We start from the raw sequence: 23664 nt of genomic DNA, 5'->3' as shown, positions 1-23664 counted from the left end.
CATTTAAAATTCTGCTTTGAAATTTTACATTTATGATTCAAACCCTACGTTTTTTCCTGCTGATCTGATGCTGTCATGACGAGCGATGTGAGGCCACTCTGCCATGAAAGTGCTCCTGTCTCTTTAAATGTTCTTGCAGTTACTCCTTCAGCATGCATATGGCCATAAAAAAGAGATAAAGCATCAAGTCATCAACACAGGAAGGAAGGAAAAAAACTTCCCCAGGATTTTGAATTATACAGCAGCAGCATCCTGTATTTTACACCTGCAGAGGGGGAGGCAGCCTCAGCTGAGTGGAGAGGACAGTCGGACTGGAGGCGCAAACAAGTTCCCTGCATCGCGGCTTTCTTCTTTTTCAGTTCTTTTTCTCTCCTTTTGTCTCATTCTGTTTTTCCTCCTTAGTAAGAATGCTATTGCACATGTGTATGGTCTTGTCTTCTTCTGTCATTCTTCTACAAGGCGGGTAAGACACAATTTTAGGCTGGACCATATTAACCTTACTTGAAGCTGATTGTAGGAGAGTTCTGCTGTTTTCTTATTAATTATAAGGCATAAACTGCATGTTTATTTTCTAGACCTTGACACTGAATTTAACTGCTGTTAATGAGGCAGGAGATTAGCGGTGCTTCATTGCCTTAGAGGCATGACAACGTTTAGTTTTGTTTTAGGAGAAGAATCATGTTTTTTTTTATTTAAGAGAGAGCCCTTTATTTAAATTAAAATGTTTATTAATGTAAAATACAGAATTAAAATAAATTCTTAAAATTATTTTGCAAAAGATCTGGATTGGAAATATTTAAACAGCCTGACCTGAGCACTGTTTAGTACAAATTAAAATGGCTACAAATGCATGTACAATTCCTGCAGCTGCATGTCTAGATATTGTATATCAGTAGCACAAATTCTTTCTCTGAATAGACTGGAGGTATTAATTATTAAGCAAAATCACGTGAGCACATGCGGTTTGTTGTGCCGTCATCTGGCAGGTCCGTGCTCTGTAAGGAGATGAAGTTGCCCAGCAGAGCCGCCAAGCCCCCCTCTCCATCTGACTTTCTGGACAAACTGATGGGACGCACATCTGGCTACGACGCCCGCATCAGACCCAACTTCAAAGGTAAGGCGTACAGTGGGGCGTGCGGGGCGGGAGGACCTCCTCCACCGGGACAGGTGTGAGAAAGAACGCTGCTCAATTTGCATAACGGTCTGGGCGGCGAGGCAGCACAAATCCTTCACAGATGGGTCAGAAGTGAGAGATGCTGCAGGCTGCGATGTTTTCCCACAGGAGCCTTTGTTTTGTCAAGTGTTGTTGCGGTTTTCATACTGACCCACTGCCTTAGGTTAACCATATTTTACATCAACTTCTCCCTCGGATCTTTCTGTCAGATATGTGCAGTTGCCCTTGTATATTACCCCACAGGCCTATTTCAGTCCAATCTGGAGCTTTCGTTGTGAGCGAAGCCGGCAGATTATCAACTGACATACTTCCCCCTCAGCCTCTAGGGTTGTATTGCATACATATTTCATACTTGCTCCACATCCTTGTCAGTGCATGCTACTGATTAGTTATATATACACTAATGTAACTAAAGGAGAATCAATAAATTATAGCCTGTTAAGAAATGAGCCGCTGAAATATTCAACGTTCCAGTGGTGTACAGAGGGACCACACTAATGGGAGCATAGTGGAAATGACAATACAGCTGTCTGAGGATCAGTGCACAGCGCGACACATTTTGACAGGAACAAGCTGATTTTATTTCAGACAAGCGTCCTGCTCCTTGCGTCATACTTGGAGCGGCTGTGGGTCAGGGACGTCCACCGACCTTCGATCCCCAGCTCCTACAGTCACTCTGCAAGACACTTAACACTGCCCCTGACTGACGTGTGTGAATTTGACTTGCACTGTAAAGCACCTTGAGTGTTTGACAAGACTGGAAAGGCTTTAAAGGTGCTATATAATCACAGCCCATTTAACATGTGGATTATAGTATATTTAAGGAAACCAGTGTAACTATGATGTGTGTTGACAATCTGTTTCTCTGTCAGGTCCTCCTGTCAACGTCACGTGTAACATCTTCATCAACAGCTTCGGATCCATCACCGAAACAACAATGGTGAGAATTTGAGCTACAATCCACAGTGGTCACACTTTTTCGATAATATTTGTACCAAAGAAAAAGTACTAGCATTAACGAAGAATTAGCATTCAAATATAAGGACTTCAAGTAAAAGTACTCGCAGAAAGGCCCATTGGCAGCTGTTTAGTGTTGTATCATCATTTATCATGAATCTCAATTACCATAGTTCCCCCTGTAATAGATGGACATTCGAATGTCCACATCTGAGGCAGACATATTTTGGTTGACAAAAATAATTCCTCAGATGCATCAGACTCTGGTGTTGATTCCTTTTTTCAATAAATCTCTGGCTCTCATCCCTCTGTTAGTTACGCCACGTTTCATGATCCCTAAAACATACGCTCATCGGATTGTGACTAATCAGTGACTGTAAACACCATCTTGTAAGTTCACTGAATTACTGTACGCCAGGATTTCTCTGTCTCTGTCAAATCAGAGGCCATCCTTTATTTATGAGGCCAACAGAGAGAGTTTGGGGTCTTGTTTTTTTTTGTGTGCTTTTTCTTACTGAAGTTTTGTGTTAGGAAGCCTCATGCATTTTTTAAAACATCTCCTTGGAGGGCCATCAAATTTTAATTGATGAAATTGTAAGTGGAGTTCGCTCGTCATTCGGGTTGTGGCCACAAAAGTCTGTTTGTCAGCATTTATGTAGCTTTTATTCCTCCTCCTCTTCCTCAGCCCTGTGAAAGTGTGTATGGGCTCAGTGGATCTCACCTGCTCAGTGAGGCTGCAGATTTATTTATTGTCGACTCAATCTCAGCCCTCTCACAGTCTTTACTAAAATTACAAAACATAATTTGATGCAAAACGGTCAAATGTTAGTGAATTTGCTTCTCTTATTCTATCAAGGTCCCCTGTGGAAGCTTCCAATCTACCTCACCTCTCTTCTCTTATTTAAAAAACGACAGTACACCGTCCAGTAATTATATAACCCAAGTTATCCCTCATGTGCTCAAAACCAATGGCAGATTTTGGTTTTAGGTATTACACATGACTTTTAAAGCTTCCCTATCTGATCTCTTATTCATCAATTCCTTTTTTGTGTTGTCATTCCTGACTCTGTTACTCTTTTTGTTGGTCTGTATGTACACTTGTTCTCAGAGAAATGAAAAAGATTATATATATATATATATATATATATATATAATCTTTTTCATATATATATTTTAATATATATTTTAATGGCACAATTACCACAATTACAATTTATGGCTGTATATTTTGTTTCAGTGAGTAATAAGTACAAGTAGTGTAATTTCTAATTATGATTTAACTTCACAGGATTACCGCCTCAATGTATTTCTGAGGCAGCAGTGGAACGACCCTCGACTGGCGTATAAGGAATATCCAGACGACTCTCTGGACCTGGACCCGTCGATGTTGGACTCCATTTGGAAACCTGACCTGTTCTTTGCAAACGAAAAGGGAGCAAACTTCCACGAGGTCACAACAGACAACAAGCTGCTTCGGATATTCCACAATGGAAATGTCCTCTACAGCATCAGGTTATCTTCATTTTAAATTGGTCATCTAGCTGATTGATGCACCGTGATGCGTCTCTTTTGTAACTCCTCTAGATCTGCGGTTTGTTATGTTGCCAAATGAATAGAAACTTCTACCACCGCAAGTGGCAGTCGTATATATGATCCAACAGCACGTTTGTTTCACTCCAGTTCAGTTCATTTATAATCGTACTGTCCAGCCCACACTGTGAATAAACTCATGTAAAACAGTATCCGCAGGCTCAGGTCAGTGATGTGGCAGTAAAGCGGTGGTGAACTGTAGCATAATGGTAAGGCGTTAGAAGTAGAATATACTGTATAAGACGGAGGAAGCAGTGTTCAGAGCTCTGTTTGCAATTCAAGTTTGAGATGAAATCACTTTCCCTGGATGAACCTTTAATCTTTCAATCAACCACCATCCATTGGAATAACAGAAACATAACTTTTTTTTAATTGGGCTCACTTACCACCATAGTATCTCTGAATGACACTGACGCAGCAGCAGCAGTCACTTCTTCCTCCTCTCTTCAATATCATTCATCTTCACCTCGTCTTTCCTGGATAAAAGAGAAGAATGGTGCTTGAAATGAGCCGTGAGAGACAGTAGAAAGCTGTGTCAGCAAAATGCTTTATTATCAGTGAAGCCAACATCTCGATTGACGGATGAGATGTGCTTTTTGATCCAGATCCCTATGGTGAGGGGGGAAGGTTTTTTTGTGCTGGTGTTACATCAGACCTTTCAAAAGGTGGACATGTGGTCTGTCAGCACCTGCCAGTCCTGGGTGGTTTGTCTGAGGCTGCAGTGGAAGAGAAAGATGAAGAGGAGGATAGAGCTGCTGGATGTGAACTTAATGTGGGGTGAGAGTGCAAAAGGGGTTTCTGTGACACCGGAGGGGTTTGGGAGGTGTTGCTTGGCAGGGTATCCACACATTGTTTTGTCACATCAAGGATTTGATTCTTATTTTGGACTTTTGTAGATTAGGCGCCATGAAGGGGATCACAATTTACACAGTTTACAAGTTGGCCAATTACACGTCCAACATCCAATTTCAGTAAGGCTGTCACTAATTTTTACTGTTAACTCATCGCTCAATTAAAAAAAAAAATTAAATCCCTTGCTGAAGCCCACTGCATATTTAAAAAAAGCTTGGAATATAAATGTTCTTCACAATTTGTGAAATTTATAATTATAATTAGTAACTGAGTAGTTTATATATATATATATATATAGAAAACAGACTAATGACAGGACAGGGGCACATCAGGGGCTCATCAAATCTCAGCTCGGGCCAGTGCCCCCCCTGGCCCCTGCCCCTGCATTCCAGTACTAAGATGAAGTTACTGTTTCCTGTTCCAGGCTGACGCTGACTCTCTCCTGTCCCATGGATCTGAAAAACTTCCCCATGGACAGCCAGATGTGTATCATGCAGCTGGAAAGCTGTGAGTCCACCTTTCAGGGCAGGGTTGGTGTTACACAAACATTTGATCTAGACTTATTACGTATGGTTTGCCGTCTTTCTGCCTCTTCTAGTCGGCTACACCATGAACGATCTTATTTTTGAATGGTTGGATGTCGGCGCGGTGCAGGTGGCTGATGATATGACACTGCCTCAGTTTGTGCTGAACGAGGAGAAAGGCCTTGGCTACTGCACCAAGCACTACAACACAGGTACAGGGCATTTGACAACCTGTCGTTCAGCATCCTTAAAAGATGCTGCCCATCGACTTCTAATGAGACTGTCAGATTGCACCTGTATCTCCTCCTGTTGTTAGGTAAATTCACCTGCATCGAGGTCAAATTCTACCTGGAGCGTCAGATGGGCTACTACCTGATTCAGATGTACATACCGAGCCTGCTCACCGTCATCCTGTCCTGGGTTTCCTTCTGGATCAACATGGATGCGGCTCCGGCCCGAGTGGGACTGGGCATCACGACGGTGCTCACCATGACAACACAGAGCTCTGGCTCCAGGGCTTCGCTGCCAAAGGTCAGAGAGTTTGGTTTGTTAAACATCACTGATGTGAAATACAAGTTAATTAGGTGTTTAGTACAGAGTCTGGGATGATGTCAGCAAAAACTAGAAAGTCCCATGGATAGAGCAGAGATCCGTAGAGGGGGAAAAGGCGGATTGGCCTTTTCACACAGTTACATTGTTAAAGTTATGTTTGAGTTTAAAGTGTTACACACATTGAAATACATTGAAATATATACAGTAGTTACACTTAGCTCCACCTTAACCTACCAAAACATTAAAGTACTGTTTACATATTATGTCTCAATAATAATGATCCAATAATATGAAGAAATGATGTACAAATATAACCCTGACAGTAACGTCTCTCTGCATAATTAGTAGAATGTTGCGAATACTTTTGTACGAGTACTCGGGTAAAATAATCTACAATTTCTATTTGCAGTGGAGTATTTTAGTGTAGTATGGTTGAGCAACTATTGTATTACTACCATTGTTTAACACCAGAGAAAACATGTAATGTATCCTGTAATTCCATACATAGTTCTCTCGTGTCCCTGCCTCTCCTGATTTTGTCTTTCACTGACTCACAGGTGTCCTATGTAAAAGCCATAGACATCTGGATGGCGGTTTGTCTCCTGTTTGTGTTTGCTGCACTACTGGAGTACGCAGCCGTTAATTTTGTTTCACGCCAGCACAAGGATTTCTTCAGACTGAGGAAGAAGCTCAAAGAGCAGCAGCGGCAGAGAACAGTGAGTGCGACCCCCCCCCCCCCCCACACACACACACCCCCTCAGCCCCTCGGGCAGCTGTCACCTGCTATTCCCTGAGCCCGGCTCTGCACGAGCTGCACAATCCGGCTGCATGTTGCGCTCCAGCCGGGAAACGCAGACAGCATTGACCTGTGATTAATTCTGTTTTCCTGAATACTCTCAACATCTTGCTGCCTCCCTCCGGACTTTCATTGGAATAGGAAAAGTAACGGGCTTAGCCACCTTTAAAAACTAAAACCATTCTTAAATGCAGCAGTGTGAAGGCAGCTGCAGGATGCATTAATACCTTCTAATATTTACACCACAATACAGCCATCTGCTTGAATCCTGTTTACTTAATCATTTACAGGGATTATGCAAAGCCGCGGGAATTTGCTCTGACAACATCTTCAAGCTGCCTCATTTCACATTAATGTCAGACGTGTATTCACTTTGCAAGAAGCAGCTGACGATCACTTGTTAATGTACAAGGTTTGAAACATGCATGTGACTCAGCGGGCTCCCCATTATTGCAAACTGTTCGATCTGTGAAATCTGTTTGATGATTATATTCATGTTGTGTTTTTTTTCCTCATCATCAGCAGGGAAGTGTTGACAGTAAAGCGAAGGGACACAACACGTCAGGAAAAAGTGCTGCTCATGGGAGCGTGGCCCAGCAGTGCACCGCCTGTTCGCGGGTATGTGCTGTCGCCTTGTTCCATTCAGACGGAAGCTTAGAAAGAAAACAGACCATTCTCTCAAAAAAAGACCAGATGGATATTCTGTGCTGTGTCTTGTTTCTTCCAGGAGGAGGAGCTGGCACAGCAGGGGCTCCTCTTCCAGAGTTTGGGCATGGCGCTGTCGGCAGGAAGTGCACCGGAAATGGACGCCACGCCGGTGTTTGCTGATCTACCTCCTGGTTTAGGTTTCTATGAAATCCGCAGGCGCTTCGTGGATCGAGCGAAGAGGATCGACACCATCTCCCGAGCCGTCTTCCCCATGAGCTTCCTCATGTTCAACGTTCTGTACTGGCTCACCTACAAAGTCCTGCGACACGAGGACCTCCAGGCCGCACAGTGACAGCACAACACCGGGGGACCAATAGGGCGACAGGATGCATCTAATCCTGGTCTCTTCGCTGAAACATTGACAGGCTGACCGTCCTCAGCTCAGCAAAACGGAGCAGCTGATCAGCTCCTTTCAATTTGTAATACTTCAAAGAGATGCACTTTTTATTGGCACTGATGCAATATACATTACACACTACACATTATTGTCCTGTCTGTATTTTAACTGTATCACCCCCATACTTTTTTTGGAAATATCTGTGTCTTCACGTGTATTTCTACTGCAGTACTTCCCTGCCAAGTCTACTTTTTAAAAAACATTTTGCCATGGTCGACAGCTCATTGATATGAGCACAGCTTTTGTATCAGACAGCAAACAAAACATATATCTCTACTTGTATCCAGATACTATTCCAAGAATCACATTTCTTAGTAAACTACAGGCTTCTAGGATGTAAAAGTATTTTTATCTAAAATAATATTGATCAGCTAAATTACATTTCAAATTCTAAAGGGAGAAAAGGAAACACTGCCCAAAAATGTCACTATATACTCATATTACAGCATGGCACAAACATAGCTAAATATAGCATGAATTTGATTCATTACTCATAATGTCTTCAATTTCAAATCTGCATATTGGCCATAGATTGTTATTATTAATATTCAATCATTGGACAACATTAAAAAGGTGATAGAATTCAAAATATACCTAATTTCCTATGGTAAATATTGTTTTATTAACTGATAAATTCCAAAGAATGGTGAAATATTCCAGTTCGTTTCAGTTAATAAAATCAGTGGATATCTTAATATTATGTATAAAATGTAAATGTTTCCGATATTACATGAGCATTTATAACATGAGTCTAATCTTTAACCAAATTCTTTGCAGATATCTTGAATCCAGTGTGGCGTGGCCATTGTTAATCTCTGGTTTTTATTGTCGTTTTATTTTTATTCTAACATTGATAAGTATTATGTAAGCATTTGGTTTTTGCCAGAATCCAAACCTAAGAATTTAACTGTGAGCTATGATGTTTATAATTTCACTCTATGCGAGAAGCCAGAAGCATCTAACCAGCACTGAACTATATTTGTCTTCCTCTCGTACTTTTCTCACTCAAGGTTATTTTTAGGTCTCACTCTACTTTCAGGTGGGAACTGTACAAAATACCTCCGCAATAATAGTCTCCTGAGTTGCTTCCATGACTGAAACTCAGTACCTCATATTGCTAGATTATTTTTTCTGTGTGCACATGCCTGGAGACCAGGTCCATCTTAAAGAGGCCTATATGTCTTGTTTTAAAAATAAATCTTGTCATAAAATGAAGCTGTCATATTAATATTTCATTGAAATGGTAGTTGTCATGTACAGTATGCGTATAGGAGGAGCAGGGCTGCATTTATCAGCAGAGTCGGGGATATGCCCATTTTCTAAATAAGGATGGATTTTTTTTAACCACAGGAACACTCAGATTATATCACTGTTGAAGTTAATACATATACACATCATAATTTGTTTCTTGAAAAATAGACAACTAAACGTTATCTTAATCGTTTGTTCAGATACATTAAGGTTTTATTCTGAAATCACACAACTGCAATTAGCTCACACCAGAGGCACAAACTCGATACCCTCAGAGAAACTTGTTAAATCTATACAAATCACATGTTTTTGAGGGAAAATCTCTCGACTTCCACTGCACGTGTCAACCGTCTACAGATTGGGTCTCTAGCCACAAGAGGGCGCAATTGGTTCTGTTATATGTGAGCAATGTCGAACGACAGTATGTCACAGGTAGTCCTGATCATCCTTTCCTTCTACTCAGTCTGAGGGGAGGATCTCATGTTTTGGGGTTGACTGTAACATGTAGAATTACTGAGTTGAACTGTCAGTTAGTATTAAGATTCATGGTGTGTGGTATTAATTGGCAGAAATTGCCCCCTTTTCCTACAAAGGATCAGTTAATTGCACAAGACTAATATGTCCAATGCCTAATACAATAATAACTACTCCTCTTTCATCTTTGTAATGGCTCTGCAAATATCAGCCTATCACACAAAGTGGATTAGTTGCTCATGTCCAACCTAAAACCTCTTAGCACTTACTCTTTGTTTGACTTGTCAGTCACACGCAATTAAGTCAGATCAACATGAGATAATAAATGATGAGGTGATGACAGGCGGACTTCACAAACAACACTTACTGAGGATGCGTGCTAAAATCTGTTAATAAATGCAAATTAGGTCTGTTAATCTATCATTACATGCTCTGTTTATGCTTTCTGATGACTGAATGATGATCTTTATTGATGAAGGCAGAGTGGCTCAGTGTCTATTTTCACATGTTTCAAGGTGAAATTAGTGATAAGACATATAATTGGACAATAAACACTAAACAATAAACACTTACAATGTTATGCACTAGTGCATAACATTGCATTGCTTTATATTATCCATTAATATGAGATAAAACAAATCTTTAAATTAATGCACATTAGATAACTGTACCTAAATTAATGCTCCATTTATGTTTTGTGATGATTGAATGATTTATTTTGATGCAGACAGTGGATCAAACGCTATTTTCATATATGTACGGTGGATTTAGTTGTAAATTATATAATTGAGCAAGACACATAACACATACAATGCATCACATGATACAGGATTTTAAATATGTAAGTTGGTGTGCACCAATGTTTCTCATGGAACTTTTTTCTTCTGATGTTATTATTCATTTTTACTAATTTTGCCCAAAATGCAAATAGTGCCTAGCTTTTTATAGTCCTTCAATATTTGTTGCCAGATCGATGGGTCATGTTTGAGAACAGAGTGTTTTCCATTTAGGGAGCAGGGCTGGTCTCCCGGGGACCCTCCATCAAAGTGTGTCCACCGGCTGGAGACGTGGCAGAGCCTCCGGTCATATGATTGTAGTTCGTTCTCGAACCCCACCCCGGTACTGCCCACCATGCAAACACTTGTATAATGTCGTGATTTCCCCGCGATCAAACATGTGCCAGCGGCTCAAAGTGCTGCTCAATGTTCCCTGCGCGTCTCAGCACAATCCCGGCTCCTGGATATAGTGGCGGCGACGACCACCCAAAAAACAGAGCCATTTTTAGACGTTTACTGCTGACGTTTACACGGGCTTCAAATAGCTTCCGTTTTACAGTGGTAGTGATTGGACTGCTCTCGACTTACCCACTGAGCTAATGCACTGAGCTGAGCGAGTCTCCACACTTCAATGGAGGATCAGCCCAGAGATCGGGCACAAGACAGACACTACCAGCAGCGCGGGGAGGACAGACACTCGACCCATCGCACAGCCGCTCTGAAAAATGATCAGAGCCACTTCCAGCGCCAGCATCAGGAAACGCAGACGAAGAAAACAGGTCGGGCCATCTAGGGGGGAAAAAGTTAGCTAACGCTTGCTAGCCTCTGTGGGCTAATGTCAACGAGCCCACTAGCATTTTTGCTAGTCAGTAATGTGGGCACCCATTATTACTGAAGGCTTAGCTCTCTTGCTAGCTCTTAATTCAAACTACAAACTGTTGGCTGGAGTAATTGGGGAAAGATATGTGTGGAGTAGCTGTCTGGTTAGCCTGGTAGCTAGCCGCTGTCGGAGGTGAACCCCGCCGTCAGGTTAGACACTCGGCTGACGTTGCGTGACAATTGTCGCTGGTTGTGGTTTGACATATCGGGGATTGACCTTGTGCGCCGGTTTCACCATCCATCTTTCTTTTAGCTAACGCGGCTAAATCGCTCCTTAAGCCCACTGTGTCACCGTGTGGTGAAAACACACTACCTGCTGTATGCACACGGGGAGTTGTCCCCAGCAGGAGCCGAAGACTTGCCCATCTCAGCCCGTGTCCACTTCAGGAAAACGAGCCGGCTCCACTGGAATGTTCTGAGCTTCCATTTCCTGTCGGCCATGTTAGAATATCCCGACTAGCTCATGCTACCATCACCCGGCTGGCGAGGCTCTTTTACTCGCCAAAGCACAACGCTGTGTGGTATTAGCATGTAGCGGTGGTGTGTTCACGTACTTATATTGGCTGGAGTGGGTCGGTTCCCTTCTGTCATGAGCGGCTAATGTAGCCAGGGCGTGTTAATGTCAGACGAGCCGATGCTAAGTTGACGTTAGCCAACGTTAGCCTCCTCTGACAGGCCTGTTGCATGTTGACCAGTCTACGTGCAGCCACGCAGCCGCTTGACCATGAGCACAAAGCCCAGATCTGACTGCAGCAGGAAACGATCTGTAACGGTGATTATGCTCTCTGCTGCGCTAACACATTAGCATGTAAATACACGAGAAGCTGCCTCTTTGTGTTAAAGCGAAGTGAGGTTGTGTGTAGAAGCCTGTCTGTGCTGCTGTGGCCCACAGACATGAGGGAAATCCCACGTTGACACAGCAGTTCCATGTCTGTGTGCCAGGGCATAGACCTATTTATGGTTCACAGCCAGACCGACATGTATTTATAAGTGCTGCTGTGAGGATCTGCACCCTGCAACGACTGTTCTTTTGTGTCATATCACTATTGTCAAGAAAGCTATTCAGCCAACAGGCCAGTGTGCGTTAACAGTTAGAAAATCACATCTCCGACACTCGTTTAACACGACAAGCACCCAGCTCATCTCTGGATGAGTTGGGAGCATAGTCAGTTTATAATTGCCATACAATCTATGGTTTGGATTTTACTTGTTTCATGTAACACCGCAAGCATAATCTGGAAATTGCATGAATATGTTTTTATTGGGATAAAGGTTCTGTGGCCGAAAGAGCTCAAAGCACTGCATATTAAGAAAACACATGCAAATAGAAACATTTGCAACTTAAGAAAATACATGCAAATGGCAAAAAACACGTGCATACTTCAATAACTTTCACATAGCATTGAACTACAGACCGGTTCCTAACCTTTTAGGGGCCCCCTGTCAAAATGATTAAGATGTTTTCTTAATTTGCACGCGTTCTTCTTTACGCACGGTTTTCTTGATTTGCAGTGCGTGGGGTTCTCTCGGTCACTGTATAAAGGTCACTTTGTTACAACATTCACTTACATTTGATAGAGTTCTGAACAGTCATTGCTTTGATAATTAGTCAGAAAAGGACTGTGAACAGTAAGTGAATTCTTATTGAATTTATGCTGCATATTTTAGGTTACACACAAAACACCCTGTTCAAATCTCTGTGGCTAACAGGCACAATTTAAAGGACAAATATTGATTAAAGGGAATTATTCATACTTGGATTTATTTTGGATACGAGTGTCATGTTAGCTTGATAAAACTATTGTAACCATTTTTAGGTCTTGCAACTGTAAGGGACCATCATTTTCATTATTGCATGATTAAGTATTTTCTGAATATTGGGTGGAGTGCCCAAAAGTTGTTAAAAATGATTCCTTAAACTGTAAGTGGAAAAGTTCGGGCAGCTTCTGCAAGGCAGTTGAACGATGAAGTTGTGGTGTTCTATCATCCATCATTTCAGTATAAACTGATTTTGTTTCCCATTTCAGGCACTAAAAAAGTAAACATCAGTGACGCGGAGGGGGAGAAGATTACACACCTGTCTGATACTGTTGCTATGTCCCACCCCCCCACCAGCAATGGTAACAGATACATCAGTGGTGCAAATGTGAAGCAGAAGTCGACGCAAAAGCTGTACACAACTGTTCCAAAATTGAGCAGCAAAGGGTTGGACCATAAGAAGAATATGGACCTTAAAAATGACAAGGCCTTGGATTTGAATCATCACGAGGGCCAACCTTTGGATAAGAAAGACTCTTTGTTGCTTCAGAATGGCGTTGTAAACTGTGGCTTAATTACAAATGGCTATTCGACCAAGGACAATGATGGAAGCGGTTCAGAAGGTGGATATACTACTCCGAAGAAACGCAAGGCCAGATGTAACAATGCCAAGAACACTGATAATGTGATAAAAGACGAGGAGAGAGACATGCAGCAGGGCGACACTACGCAGGAGTCTGGGGAATTTGATTTCGAGACAACTGAGAAGGGAGTGACTTCTAGACTTGATGGCTTTAGAGCCACCCACAAAGTAGAAGCTCAGTCAGCGGCGAGACGCGCAGCTGTGTCCGAGGCTTCAGTGGGTGAATCGCAGAGGAAAAACTCTGATGGCAAAACAGTCGGCACGTTTGGTAAAAAGAGCGAGGACAGGCACAAGGCCAAGCTTTCCTCACCTTCAAAAGAGGACTCCTGGACTTTATTCAAGCCCCCTCCAGTATTTCCTGTGGACAATAGCAGTGCTAAAATTGTTCCCAAGATCAGTTATGCAAGTAAAGTAAAAGAGAACCTCAACAAAGTAGCTCAAGGTGGAGGAGACGCACTGCCTCCTCCCGTTAGACTGTCACAGGTCCCAATGTCTGCTTTGAAAACTATCACCTCATCTAGCTTTACTAATGGTCCTGTTTCTGGAAATGGAAACGGCTGCCCATCAGTGGGTACCTTCTTTGCTCCTGCTGCTAGTAGTATCCCATCAGCCCAATCTATCCCAAGTGGCGAGAATGTAGCATCTCCTTTAGAAAGTAACTGTAGCTCTACAACCTGTCCTGTTGATGGAGAAGCATATGAGCTTAGAAAGTGTACTCTTTTAATTTACCCTTTAAATATGCAACCTGTGCTCCCTAGTGCCCGGCACCATGACCCACCGGCTGCTCAGACAAATCAGAAAGCCTTGGGAGACATCTTCCAGAATCAGTGGGGGCTTTCCTTCATCAACGAGCCCAACTTGGGGCCAGACGGAGGGAGTGGGCAGGTGCCCGCAGAGGACAAGACAACTGGGGTCACACCTCAAATCGAGCGTCAGGCCAGTGCAGCCAAGGTTGCCCAACCCTGCTTTGACATTAGCCCATCCTTCTTAGAGCCCTGCACTTTGACTCAAGACCCCGAGAAAAGGACCTGTGCCCCTTGCAATATGTCCAATGCTTGTTTTCCTGCTTGTGTGACGAGCGACGAGGAGAACAAGTTGCAGCCATGTGGCCAGGAAAAGACACAACCCGAGGCCAAGGGTGCAGGTTCTGCTGCGCCAGCCCCCAGTAAAGACAATGGTGCTAAGCCTGCACAGCTAACCACTTTGCTGTTTGGCTCCTCTAAAGAACAGGCCCACTCTAAAGACATTGGCAGGAGGTCTTGCTGGGGGCCCTTTGACATTAAAGCTGCTGTCACTTATCACACTAAAGGTAACTTTTACGATCTACTCTATTCATCAAATTCATTTCTTACCATTAAACATTGTAAGCCTTATTCATGAGGTGGTTATTGGTGGTAACAGCAAGTATGGTTTAGTACGACATCGAACACGACCTGAGCAGCTATTTGGTCAGGGCTACAACAGATGAGCGGATGGTTTAACTTTTTACTGTGAAGCAAAACAAACTTGCATCCCTGGTCTTGAATGGCAGCAGAGAAGTGCAACAGGAGTTGGTTCCCTTCTCCACTTCTCTGGCTGTTCCCACATGTTTCTCCGCCGCCCAACATAAATTAATTTACATCCATTGAGTGGCTTTTGCCTAACAAATGCAGCAGTATCAAAAACAGTTAATTGAACTATGAAAGGATTATAACTTTAACCACTGTCCTGCTACAGAGGATTGGATAAACATCAAACGAACAAAAGATTAAATCAAGACATGTACATAAATTTGTCCGCATAGAATTGTTTTTGATGATGCCATTATGAGATGTTTATGACCAATTGATGCTGAAATAATTTTATTTTCCCTCAACAGAAATGGAATCCATTTTCAACTTGCAAAAACAAGGTAATTTAAACCTGTTTGTCTGACCTTTTTAATAATGTATAGGATTGAGTAATCTAAGAACATTAAACAGTTTGACATGTCTGTGGAGCGCATGCAGATAGCTTTAGATCACGGAATTATCATAACAGTAAATCCCTGAAAGACCAGAGGACACAATTGTTTTATTACTAAACAGTAAACAAAGCACCCAAGGTAATCACACTGCTGTAGTTACTGAGCGTGACACACGGCTGTTGGCTGATCCTGCCAACTGTGTGTTGATGTCCACACAGACGTCGAATAAATGATATTGGAGTCTTTGTTTGCCAAATGTACACAAGCTCCAATTAAATTGTTTATTAATACAAGAGCTGAGTTTTGTTTGTGTTGGATATTTTGACACCGTCTGATGTTGAAATTGGTAAATTTTCTTTATGTTGGTAAGTCTGAGAACTTGTATAATGTAATTTGATGACCTAACGCTTTGCTTCCTGTCTTTCCTCTCGGCTATAGATCCAAAAAGAGTAGTGGTTTATGATGAAACCAAGGATGGGCCTGGTCAGTGAGGTAGACTTTCTCTTCTGGGTGCTGCAGTTATCTACCTTGGAAATCATAAATCCTCTTGGATAGATAAAGTGACAACTGTGAAAACATTGACCGTTTAGCATGACACATTTTCCTTGGAATCTCGGGCGGAAAAACAGACTTCTTTCTTTTGTGGGCATCAGACAAACAAACAGACAAACAAACACACACAGACAGACAAACACTCTGGAGGGACATTAAAGGAGCTGATCGGTGCCTCTCCAACACGATGAATGGACACATGCATCTTGAAGCTGTTTGTCTCATGGCTCTTTAAGGAAGATGTTCAGGAGTTCAACAGAGGAAGGTGTCCAGGACGGCGCCTCCCTTAGCCTTTATCCTGTCAAACTGCGGCAGCCGCCAGTCTGACTGTGGGATGCCTCAGTCATTTTATTCTTTCTTCACGCCTTCATATAAGTTCATTGTAGATATGTTAGACGTTATACATACACATCCGTGTGCAAGCTTGAATTCATTGTGAACGAAAAGGAAAACACACTTTGCAAAGAATGCCTTGAAGTTGTGGAGCAAGAATCGTGGGAGTCCCGTTAAACTGTAAGTTCAGTGACAGCTCGTAGGTGAGGCCCCAGCCAGGAAGGGAGAACCTTGTCTTAAAATCCTTTTACGGGGAAGTTAAGAGCCCAGAAAATAAACGCTTGCTCTTTTTCTTTCTTTTATACTGTTGGGTCTGACGTAACATGGGTGTTATCTGCACTGCAGTATGACCCCTGAGCACAGGTACAAAAAGTGCCCAAGTTGAAGTAAAAGTCTAGCCCCTTCATTTCACTGTTTATTACAGGTTTTACTAAAGATTCAAATATAAACAGGTCTCCATCAAAGAAAAAACCTTTTTTTAATCTTTGCGCTTCTCGTACATTTCATGTAGATTGTTATCAGGTCAGTGCAGACTGTTCTTAAATTCAGACTCGTATACCGGGTTATATGTGCAGTCTCAGTTTAGGAATGAACTGGGTGACGAGCTGTAATGTGAGAGACATTTCTTCCAACAAGGTCTCCTGCGTTTTGTGCTGTTGGTTCAGCAGCAAGACTCAGGATATCCATACACATGATTATTGCCTGTTTCTGTCTGGTTCAGCTCTCGTCAAAGGAACTTGTTGAATTTTATGACTAGGGATTTTTTGTTTCCCTGACTCAGCGTTTTGTCTTTTACTTTTCAGTCTTATGGCATTGTATTCCTTGCATGTTTACTGGTGGAAATGAATGAGTCAGAGGTCACTGTTCATCGCCACACTAAGATTACAGTAACACAACAACAATCGCAATACTAATCTAGGATCCCCCTCGACTAGCCACTTTGTCAAACCGTGTTGAAATGTGAAGATACGTTATATACTATTATGTTTTACTGTAGATAACCTTTGCAAACCAGTGTGCAATAACCCACATGTGAACCAGTCATACAAGCAAAGTGTGGTATGGGTTGTATGGAGCTAACAAAAATCATCACCCAAGATTATGCTGTGGCCTGCAGTTCAAAAATGTTCAAGGTGCATTTTCAGTTTATTGTACATTTTCTTTTCTTCAAAAGAGCTCATGTTGAAAGATCTAATTATGTCTATGGAGCCCAAATTTGCTACCAGCTAACTGGCCAGCTGTGACATCTCTTTCCATCACCATCTCCAGATCAGGATTGGTTTATTCTACACAACGAAAGGAACCGTGCAGGTTTCTTAGCTCTAGAAGACATGATTTGGTTAATGTGTGGATTAATAGCACTTTATGTAAACTAATTGCTTTTATCTTTTTAATTACTAGAGAGATCTATATGTACTGACAAGAAATACTCCTTGAAAGAATGGCTCTGGGCTGTTACCTTTAAAAAAGAAAAAAAAAAAAGTTGATAAATACAGAATTATTAAATGTAACTCAGGTAGTGTTGATAAAGCCATGACTATGTTAAATATTTTCTTTTTCTTTTGCCAAACGGCCCGTTGTGTTATGTTCTCATAATTGGAACATGTATGAATTGGAGTCCGGCTATATAGAGTCTCATGTGATGTTGTGACAAAACATCCAAAATGACCTTTTTGAGGCAAACTGGGCATGCACGGTGCTGTCATCGATCATTGTGGGCTCTAAAAATGTTCTGTTCCCCTTTTAAAGACGAAAAAATAAGCACATTGCTCCATGCGCTGTTTTAACATACACTAGTCTGTAACCTTGATGGTTTGTTTTCTTCCTCATGTTCATAGTGAAGCACCTCTTGATTTGTATGATCGCTGAACATAAGTGGTGGGGTGCTTTTTTTCCTTTTTTGTTTTTTTAGTGGGGGAGATGCATACTGGGAAATTAGCCGCTGAAGAAAACTTCTTCCCACTGTGTCCTGATCAGGCAGCGGCGCCGTTTGTACCTGTGTGCTGAGAGAAAGTCAACTGCAGCCGTTGTTTCTTTGTTTTTGTACAAGTTAACATTTATCTTCCGTGTCTAATCGCAGTCAGCTCTCTGGTATTTAAAATGCTTTGTTTAAGGCTTCCACTGTATAGCGTGTGATGGATAAGTATTATCAGATGCTGCCCCCTGAATGAGATCTGGCTGATGAGGACGCCAAGGTGTTTGACAATTAGCATTTAGACTCAGTTTTTTTGTGCTTGTAGAGGTTGACATTAATCTGGCATAAAATCACACAAAATGTTTTCAATTTAATTTCCTCTGATTGCCCATAATCCACAGACAGTGATATAATCAGGTTACCATAATGCCAAATTGTTCAGTGGACAGTGATGCATCTCTAGGCTTCTAAATGTAAAACAGGGTGATTGAAATTAATCGTACGTGATGTTACTGTAGTCTTAACGATGAATTACTTATTTTTTTCCCTTCTCTTTCTTAAAGTTTTAGTTTTCTCGAGGGGATCGCCCTGCGACAGAAATCAGAGGATCTCTCGGCCTCCTGCCCCAAGGCTCCTCCTACTTTCAAGCACTTATTATACAGCGAAAAGGCTATGTCGAATATGCATTTATAAGAGATAGAACTATTAGCGTTGTAGCCTGCAAACCAAAAACAGGTTGTGGAAGCGGAGTAGACGTGTTAATCAGTGATGTGGATGGAGGGGGTGACTGATGAGTGACTGACTGAAAGAGTGTGGGGCTCCGACTCTTGACCCCCCCCCCCCCCCAGGGCGTGCAATCACCTCAAGGACGCTGAAGAGGGCGTCCCGGTTGTGAGTGGCGAGTCTGGCTTCGTTGTTTCATGGTTGTGTGCGTAGCGAGTTCTTCCTATTATATGCAAGTTCCTCATATATTTTGAACCCCCCCGCCCCCCCCTACCTTCCATCCCCTCCTGCTGTTTCATGTTCAGGTGCCTGTGTGAAAATTAAAAGTACTTTTACAGCAATTTTGATTGTTTAAAATCTGCTTCCAGCATATATCCGTGCCATTTTTTTCCTCCTTTTTCTGTAACATTTGCAATGCTATCTTTAAGTTTTCTCACAGCTATTCGAATTTTTGACATGGACGCAGCTGAGAGCGATGAGCAGTTGTGTGTGTGTGTGTGTGTGTGTGTGTTGTAGGATTTGAAATTGTCATGGCTTGTGTTCAGAACTGTGACCTAAAGCCAAAATCAGTTTAGAATGGGACGGATGACAGCCGCTCGCTGGTTTGTGCTCATGCCAGTCTATTGTCATTAGGTTTACGTCTGAAGTAGCACATAATTCATATGAACTGATTTAACAAATTAACGTTTCAACATTTTTTTTGAGCTATTACCTAATTTATCCATAGATGCACAAGTAGGATGACACTAAAAGGAATAAATGACACAGAAAATCAAGATGTCATGTTATTGATGAGTTTTAGATGATTTAGTTATTGATTAAGACTGACTTATCCCCCCCCCCAACCCCATAGCACCAGTGTTAATATATTTGAAGTTTTTATACCAATTAATGCATTTCTTCAGATAGTTGTAATGGAGTGACGAGCTTTGAAACACACTGCATCCCACTGTTGCTCTTTTAATATATTTTTATTCGTTAGTGTTGTTGATCATGTTGTGAGGAAGGGATGAGGGATTAAAGTGCATTTCAACAAGCTCTGGATCTGCTTTTCGCCAAAGGTACACTACTCAGATATTCAGCTACTGGACGGCAAACGTTGTTGTTGTTAAAGATGTCATAACCAGCTCCCTGACATTGTGAGGAGGAATCACTACTGTAGCAGCTGAATGTCACTTTGAGCGTGTTGTCATTCGGAAGTGAGAGGAGAAATCTCCAACAGATAAAACAAATACCGAAAGTGCTGCTTCTTCATCCAGTAATCTGTCGTCTGTAATGGGAAATGCTGGACTTGGTGTTTGTGCTCGACTATTAAAACTGTCCCTCCTTCAAACTGTTGCCTGTCGTCAAACTGTTTTTCTTTTAGTTTTTTTTCTTTTCTTTGTTGTTTTCTTCAGTGACACCTTGAGACGTGGAGTGGGTCTGATCCCCCATGTGGACAGTAAACTCGGCCAACGTGTCTTTTCTGAGAGGGGTGACGTGTTGTGCCGACTCATCTTTTTGTTTTCTTTCTCTGACATCTCAAATGGCTGTCGTGCTTTTTCTTTCTCTCTGTTTGTCTGCTCCTCCTTTACTCACATCTGCACCTCTTGTACCCCTAAAATAAGAGGCACTAGCATTTCATTTTCAGATGTCTTACAGGTCGATCTTTAAGTGAGCAGTATGATTATTTAATTTTGTTTGTTTGAATTTAACAGAAATGTCACATTACATTGTTCTTTTTTTTAAAGCATGATAATAACCCTCAAATTCCAAACAATGTAATAGAGTCAATAAAAAAAGAAAACTCCAGTGTTCACAATTTTAGTTTCCATTAAAATGTCAAATTTTCATGAAGAATTCTGTGTGTTGTGTTTCTGTTTCTGATGTTGAATTGAAGATGTTTGATGTGTTAACAGTGCTGCTCCTGATCCCGTTTACAAAGGACATCATCTTTATCACAAGTACTTATACAAATATGCTCAAATACAGCAGTTCAATTTACAGTATATTTACAGTACCTCCAGCATATTTAGTTCAAGTTAGCTGAAAAATTCATATTTTTTTACACAAAATTATTGAATTATAACCCATGTAAGCAATCTTTATATTTTATAAGTTTAGTCAGTTATTGAGTCCTAAACTCTTAATTCTCAAACCCCTGGTGGTGTAATAAATATTCAATTAGATGCAAATAATTTTGTTTCAAGTACTTTTGAAATACCTTTTTTTCTTTTCTGGAAAGGGTGCAAATAAATCCTGATTTCATATTAAAGTAGAACAGTCACAGTAAAGTGCACAGCTCCATAAAGGCCTAACAGTTCCCTTAAATGCTCCACCAAATTTCCCACACAGAAATCAGTTCCCTACATGTGCATGATTTTCCATCAGTATCTATTTAGTTATTCCCTGTGAAGTCTGTAAAACTCGTATCTCGGTCCATGGCCCACCTTCCACCGAAGTTTGTGGAAATTCATCCAGTAGTTTTTGCAAGATCCTGCTGACGACCAAATGAAACATCCAAAAAAGGACTGAGGTGAAAACGTAACCTCTTTGGAGGTAACGGCACAGAAAACACAGAAAACCCTGGGAGGCATTTTTTATCTTAAATTCAACCTTCCCATTAATCTGTTAAATATCAAACTGAAATCTCTAAAGTCTCTAAAGAACAGCTCACTTTTCATATGGATTTCTATAACATCTTGATCTTTGTTTGGCTGCAAGCGTCCATCTCACTGGGGGAAATGTGTGAGTGGATGATGCAGGGATTTCACTGCTTTGGTGATTCATGATAATCTGGAGTTAACAATAAAATCCCAGTGACAATAATCCCAAATCTAAGTCAGCAATTCAATGCACGTCTGCTTTTTGCAGACGAGTTCAAAGTCCCTGTCTGTTCATTAAGAACAACATTAGCTGAAGCCATGTGGTCATAATGAGCTCACTTTGATCTACAGGCCACTGGGAGCTGCTGCATCATCATCACTGAGCACAGATAGTTGTCCAATGACGCCCCCTTGTGGAAGATTAGTGCACATGGACTGAGTCAATCCAAAACTAAAGATTAATTTCATGAGCTGAATTCGCACAACTCAACTAAATTTGATCTCGTTTCTCAACTTACCCTAGTGTTAAAAAAAAGTGTAGAGTCTAAAATGTTTTCCCCCAGTATTAACATAGTTTATAGATGTTCTTAAAATTCTTAAATAGATTTGAATGACTTGTTCAATAGTATAAATGTATACTATATTATTACTAAACTCTTTGTGCCTGTTCTGTGTTTACATTCCCTAAATAATGATAACCTGTTTCATTAATTTTAAAGCCAGTTTTTTTTTTTTTTTTTTTTTTTTTTATAAAAAAGTGCTGATATAAATTGGGGAAATTGTTGAATTCATCCCACATGAAATATGTTTAGATATTTTAAAATGCTTCTTGTGATTGAAAACAATTCAGATGTTGAATTCACCACAAACACTCTGTCCGTGGAATCACCTGACGTTCCCCACCACCTCCTCATTTTACCTTGTTCACTGTGGACCACTCCACAGACGCCACATGGGGCTTGACAGTTGGCGCCCTGGTGAGAGATTGTCCACTGTGCCGGAAGGTCACTAAAAGGTTTGATCTCTGCATTGACGATTCATCTCTGCTGAAGGTGTTTGTGAACAAGACGCTGAAATCCGTCTCACTTCACTGCTGCAAAAAGGACGGGCACTCAGCGACCCCCTGAAAACAAAGGATGACAGGTTAAAGGGAGAAAAACAACGTCCTTCCAAGGAGGAAAAGATGTTCCAGAATAAAAATCCTTACCTGTCACGGAAATGTGTACAGCTCCAACATCAGTGTGTTGATCTGCATCTTTTTAATTTGTTGTTGACAATGTAGCAAGATCAGGGTTAAAAAAACAAGAACAAGATTTGGGCTAAAAGTTTCATTTTTTAATGAACACAAAGGGTTGGGGTCACTAGAGCGTTACATCTGACACTGAATGGCCAGTTTCTCTAAAAGCATGTGTTTTACACTCTGTGGTGTTATTGTGCATCTGTGATGAGGCATCGTTTTTCTGCTGAAATTCTTTTCTAATCTCTGATATTTTCCCTCTGTTTCTTTTTGGTTCCGTTTCCAAACGGCAGAATTGTAAAATATGACATTTCTCAGTTGCACAGGTCAAGAGCTGTTGTGTGGAGCAGTTTCTCCTCACACATTTTGATGAGTCCTTTCACGCTGCTCGTTCTTGACAGAGACAGAAACCAGGAGCGGCGTATCACCCGAGTGCATCTCCTGCTTTCTTGGATGAATGCATCAGCTCTGACCAGACAGTCCCTGACATTTAGTGATCTGTGATGATCACCATAAACCTTAAATCATCAAATGTCACACTGGAGTACTTGCCAGAGACTGAAACTGATCTGATGCACATCATGGTTGGGAGAACAAATAGCGAAGGCCAAGAGCCTGGCGTTCACCCCGAGCTGTAGACACTGACCCTCACACACTTTAATTAACGTCATCCATGCGCTCGGGGAGAGACTGTGAGGAATGTAAGGGTTCAAAATGCTTCAGGAGGAAATGGACAGGAGGCTGTCAAACCATAATGCACCAGGGGGCGAGTTAAGTCAATTGCGTTGCTCATATTTCGTATTGTTAACAGCACACTCTTTGTTAATGTCCATTTAATATTGTCCATGACTGTATTTTCTTTATTCTAGGGCTGCCTTTGAAAGTTGTAACGCTACATAGATACAGGTATGATTTTAGTTTTGACCTCAAGACTGATTTCAGAGGTTGATAGCAGCCAGGACACGACCTCTCCAGGCAGCTCACTACCAGCTCCTAGCGACCTGCAGGCTGCATGACTTTCTTGTGTTTTTAAAAAGGTTTAA

The 23664-nt window shown here is 41.5% G+C and overlaps 2 protein-coding genes across 3 annotated transcripts; both read left to right on the top strand.

Moving 5' to 3' along the window:
• The first annotated feature begins 77 nt into the window (after positions 1-77).
• On the top strand, positions 78-8718 carry LOC133969247 (glycine receptor subunit alpha-4-like). Of its 2 annotated transcripts, XM_062405595.1 has the most exons (10): positions 78-463; positions 987-1114; positions 2047-2114; positions 3420-3643; positions 4998-5080; positions 5172-5309; positions 5414-5628; positions 6207-6365; positions 6968-7063; positions 7173-8718. In XM_062405595.1, exons 1-10 carry the CDS (start codon positions 408-410, stop codon positions 7443-7445), a joined length of 1440 nt encoding a protein of 479 aa, XP_062261579.1. In that variant the 5' UTR covers positions 78-407; the 3' UTR covers positions 7446-8718. The 2 variants fall into 2 exon arrangements, with proteins under 2 accessions (XP_062261579.1, XP_062261581.1); XM_062405597.1 differs by lacking the exons at positions 78-463; positions 6968-7063 and having other exon boundaries at positions 749-1114; positions 6207-6349; positions 7139-8718.
• A 1711-nt stretch (positions 8719-10429) lies between these two features.
• On the top strand, positions 10430-20638 carry nufip2 (nuclear FMR1 interacting protein 2). Its single transcript, XM_062405747.1, has 4 exons — positions 10430-10830; positions 12958-14640; positions 15190-15222; positions 15715-20638. The coding sequence occupies exons 1-4, from the start codon at positions 10683-10685 to the stop codon at positions 15765-15767; spliced, it is 1917 nt and encodes a 638-aa protein (XP_062261731.1). The 5' UTR covers positions 10430-10682; the 3' UTR covers positions 15768-20638.
• Positions 20639-23664: the final 3026 nt, after the last annotated feature.

The sequence above is a fragment of the Platichthys flesus genome, chromosome 15 (assembly GCF_949316205.1).
Source record: "Platichthys flesus chromosome 15, fPlaFle2.1, whole genome shotgun sequence".
Lineage (NCBI taxonomy): Eukaryota > Metazoa > Chordata > Actinopteri > Pleuronectiformes > Pleuronectidae > Platichthys > Platichthys flesus.
This window is presented reverse-complemented; position numbering and strand designations above follow the sequence as displayed.

Excerpts from the sequence above, each read along its gene's own strand:
- LOC133969247 (XM_062405595.1), top strand. The coding sequence starts at position 408 with ATGCTATTGCACATGTGTATGGTCTTGTCTTCTTCTGTCATTCTTCTA. Across the intron at positions 464-986 it reads GTCATTCTTCTACAAGGCGG|GTCCGTGCTCTGTAAGGAGA; the intron begins GTAAGACACAAT and ends GTCATCTGGCAG. Across the intron at positions 2,115-3,419 it reads CCATCACCGAAACAACAATG|GATTACCGCCTCAATGTATT; the intron begins GTGAGAATTTGA and ends TTAACTTCACAG.
- nufip2 (XM_062405747.1), top strand. The coding sequence starts at position 10,683 with ATGGAGGATCAGCCCAGAGATCGGGCACAAGACAGACACTACCAGCAG. Across the intron at positions 10,831-12,957 it reads AACGCAGACGAAGAAAACAG|GCACTAAAAAAGTAAACATC; the intron begins GTCGGGCCATCT and ends TTCCCATTTCAG. Across the intron at positions 14,641-15,189 it reads TGTCACTTATCACACTAAAG|AAATGGAATCCATTTTCAAC; the intron begins GTAACTTTTACG and ends TTCCCTCAACAG.